Consider the following 4,154-nt stretch of genomic DNA (forward strand, 5'->3'; position numbering starts at 1 on the left):
TTCATCTTCTTCAACCCAGTTTTCAACAATGGCGGATTCTTCGTCTGTTCATGAAACTTCTTCTCGCACCCACATTCTCCCTATTCGACCTCAACAAAGCCTGGTGATTGACCTCAATCCTCTTGTCTACAATCACTACATGTATCCCATCGTGGAGTGTCTCAAATACTCTCCACTGGTTCTCGCCTTGTCGAAGGTGGAAATCGTACCCATGGAGTGTCTTTCCCAGGTATTCTCCACTGCTCATTATGACAAATCAGTGGATAGAATCTACTTCGACATTCTTTCCAACAAGACCTCCATATCCAAGCAACGTTTTTGCTGGCTTCTAGGGTTTGAACCTGATGAATCAAGGGTTAACCCTGACTCAATCTCTGTGGGACAGTTATTCTCAATGTTCTACGACATGGGCTACACAGAAATTCTCAATACAGTAACGAAGTTTTAAAAAGTCGTGTCTTCCTCCTCAATGGAACGGCTTCTTCACCCTTCTATTCAAGGGATTATCTGAGAGAAGTGCTGGTTCTGATGGGGCCAGTAAATTGTTCATGACCATTCTCTACGGGTTGTACAATGGGATCAACCTAGATTATGGCTCGGCTCTCTGGCAACAGCTTATTCAAAGCCTTGCCTCCTCATCTCGTCATACTGAAGTATTCTATGCCAGATTTTGGACGCTCGTCACCAAATGGGCAATGGACAAGCTTCATGTTCTAATTGTAGCTGATTCCCCCCTCTCCTCGATCAGTGTCTTCCACACCACCAAGATAATTGTCACTGATCCCACCAAGTTCTCTTTCATTGGATCCATTCCGGAGTCTATGTACGCCGGTGTGTCAAAGGCGAGCATTATCATGAAGACCTACAAGGAATTTCGTCCTTCGGGTCCAAGGGAGCCGACTGCAGAGATGGTTCAATCCATCAATGACGCAGATAAACCACCTGCCAGGGGAAAGAAACCAGATAAAGGGAAACTTAAGAAACAAGCTCAAGGGGCAAAGGGTCCTTCTCCTAAGAAGCGGAAACCCTCAAAGACAGATCAATCCCCCCCCCCCCCCCCCCCCCCACCGAAACGGAAGAAAACCCAGCCAAGGAGGAAACTAATTCTCGCTTCTTCCTCAAGCGATTCAGAGGCTGACAAGTCTGACTCAGAGGTATCAGCTCGAGGTGATACTCCTCCCTATTCGCCTTCACATGAGGTACCAGTTTCATCCAAATCTATTTCTTCTCCTCCTACCACCATACCTAATTCCATTCCCCCCATAACCACCACTATTTCCATTCCCCCTATAACCTCTTCTATCCCTATACCACCCCCATCTATTCCTATACCACCACCCATTTTCACTGAAGCCACCAAAACAACTATCAGTGAGGTTCGAACCAACGTATCTGATACGGGGGATCAAACTTCAACACCCGAAACCACCTTTACTACTGAGCCATCTTCTACACCTGAACCTACCCCTACCACTGAACCTCCCACTTCACCCTTATCTCCCACTCCCTCAGCAGAAACCGAGACATTTTTGGGTGGGGAAAATATGACCTTTGATTCCACATACTACAACCCTTACCGGATCCAAAGCGATGATGATGATGATGCTCCTGTCACCAGAAAGCACATCAAAGAACTTCATGAGAAAATTGACAATCTCATCGCTTCTTCCTCTTCCTCTCGGTCCCACGTGACAGAGGTTGCTATTCAGAAAATGGTGGATGCCTTCACCAACAAACACGAAGCCTCCATCACCTCTGCCACTGTTGCCATTGATGCATCCTCAAAGGCATGAACTGTTGCGACCGAAAAAGTCGAAAAACTATTCAAAGATGCTAACATTTTTCTTGAGTCTTTGCAGGGGGCTGTCGAAACCAATGCAGAGAAGGTCAATTCTGCCATTACGAAACTGACCACTTTGTTTGCCACTTAACAGAAGAACTTTGCTAGTCTTCGACAGACTCTTGAAGCAAACCATCTGATACATTGTCTCAATTATATCCCTTAAAAATTTACACCTTACTAATGAGAATCAAACTGAATGGGGAAGACTGATTCCCAATCTGTTCCTTGAAATAAGGGATTTGAGTCCTTTTTTCTTGTTTCTCTTCTGTTTATAAATAAACATTGCCACCGCCAACAGAAACAGTTCCAACAAATAGAGTATTGTTCTGCCTACACGATGTTATTCTGTTTTAGATGTGCCATGGATGTTCTCTGTCGATCTCTCTCCTCTGTTTCTTTTCTTAAAATCACTACTGCCACCTTCTCTTCCCCACCGTCGGATCCCTATGAACTATCTCCTTTATCGGCGGCTTATGGTTCATATTAGTGGGGATAGAGGGGGATTTGATCAAGCATATCAGATTGTGTTATTTCACTGCCATTAGTAACCCCCACCAGAGCACCATTACAGTTTACCCTTTTCATTATCGGCATCTCTCTTTTTCTCTAAAAAGCCCTAATTGCCACCACGAAGACCAACTACATGTAGTTCTTGATATGGTTCTACTTGCAACATATATAGAAATATTAAGTAGTTTGAAAATTCTGGTGCTTATAATGGTATGATTTCACATCTATCATCTATTATTTTGACAAATTCCTTCCTGTTTCTCGGCATTTCTCCCATATCTTTGCGTTTTCTATTCACAAATCCAGGATATAGTGCCCATTTGCCTTCGTCGAGTCTTCTAGGGTTCAATCCAACTTACAAATTTCTCTTATCTTCTCTCCACAAACCCTAGATCGAATCTCTTATCTTCTCTCCACAAACCTAGATCGAATGTTGCTGCCCCCGTCATCTACATCATATAAGGCAACACCCACCACTAACACTCTCCTCCTTCTCTCTTCTTATCCGACAACGTTCACCACCACACACCACCGTATAAACCACCATCATTGATTTTATCAATTTCATCTATTTCTAATTTACAATTTAACTGGATTTTCAGGTTCCCGTGAAGCCCGCACTACCATTACCATCGAGGTCACTCTCACACTAATCCATTCATCTAATCATGTGTAAGTGTGTGTTTATCTTCTTAAAGTTTCATAAATACTTTATCTCTGGTTGTTAATTAGTTTTTTGTATGTATGTGTGTGTTTAACCTTTGAACAACCATTTTTGTTTCAGCAAGCCCATGGATCTTCTTGGCCACTTTTCATGGTAATCCATAACGTTTTGAGCTCCATATCTTAGTTTGGAACTTTTGTTCCCAGATATAAAACTATTTGATTTACCTCTCGGGTTTCCAGTAAACTTATTTGTATTTTGCAGGCTCAAGAAGTCTTTAATGAAGCTGGAGTATGTGGATTCTCGAAAGGCACTTATGTGACTTTACTTATGGTATGTGTCATATGTTTGATTTGGAAACATATTGTAAGGAAACATCTTTAAATTTGATTTGGTTTTTGGAAGGACTGTATGTATGATGAAAGGGGGTTATTGTTGTGTAAAATTAGAAAAGAAGGAATTTAATAAATTCTTGGTTTGGCAAATGCACATGGACCTGCATAATCTGGAGGTAAATGTTAGTGGTCAAAAATTCTATTAATTAAGGGTATTTGTATTTGATGTCAAATTTATATTTTTGTTTGTATTCTAAATGTTGGTTGCTTGAGAAGGATCTCTAAAAAAAACCTTAAACAAGCATCTTAAGCTACAGAGGATAAAATTCATGGACCGTATGTGTATATGTATCAAAAGCTCACGATTCTTTTTATTAAATCTGACCAAATACTTGATTTTCATGATCATTTTTCGGTTTCTGTATCAGTTCTTAGATTTTGTATTTTTTTTAGTGCTTTTCGTGTTTCACGTCTTGATAATAAAGTATTTTAGGCCCAAAAATTTAATAAGTGAATGTGTTGTTTGCATTTATTTTATTTTCTGTATTTCAGATGTGTAAATGTAAATTTAAAGTCTCTCAAACATCTGTAAATGTACAGTAGAAGACAAATTCAACATTTGATGTTTATTTCATATATAGGGTTTTTGCAAGTTAGATTTGGGTGTAACCCGACATGTTTATTTTGTTTTTTTGTTGCTTTTCAGATCCTAATGATAGATTATTTTGTTTGTGTTTTTTGTTTCAATAAACATTCATCCTATAGTTAATATTTTGAAATATATATATATATATATATATAT

General features: G+C 39.8%; 1 protein-coding gene and 1 long non-coding RNA gene across 2 annotated transcripts; both read left to right on the top strand.

The window, feature by feature from the left end:
• Positions 1 to 548: 548 nt before the first annotated feature.
• Positions 549 to 1,793, top strand: LOC128134095 (flocculation protein FLO11-like). The gene has a single exon (XM_052771507.1). It carries the CDS (start codon positions 549 to 551, stop codon positions 1,791 to 1,793), a length of 1,245 nt encoding a protein of 414 aa, XP_052627467.1.
• A 283-nt stretch (positions 1,794 to 2,076) lies between these two features.
• LOC111878105 (uncharacterized) lies at positions 2,077 to 3,585 on the top strand. The gene is made up of 4 exons (XR_006191765.2): positions 2,077 to 2,563; positions 2,956 to 3,025; positions 3,138 to 3,170; positions 3,282 to 3,585. It is a non-coding gene; the product is annotated as an uncharacterized LOC111878105 (long non-coding RNA).
• The last annotated feature ends 569 nt before the right edge of the window (positions 3,586 to 4,154 follow it).

Source organism: Lactuca sativa, chromosome 5 (genome assembly GCF_002870075.4).
Source record: "Lactuca sativa cultivar Salinas chromosome 5, Lsat_Salinas_v11, whole genome shotgun sequence".
NCBI classification, from domain to species: Eukaryota; Viridiplantae; Streptophyta; class Magnoliopsida; order Asterales; family Asteraceae; genus Lactuca; species Lactuca sativa.

Coding starts and splice junctions, on each gene's coding strand:
- LOC128134095 (XM_052771507.1), top strand. CDS start 549: ATGACCATTCTCTACGGGTTGTACAATGGGATCAACCTAGATTATGGC.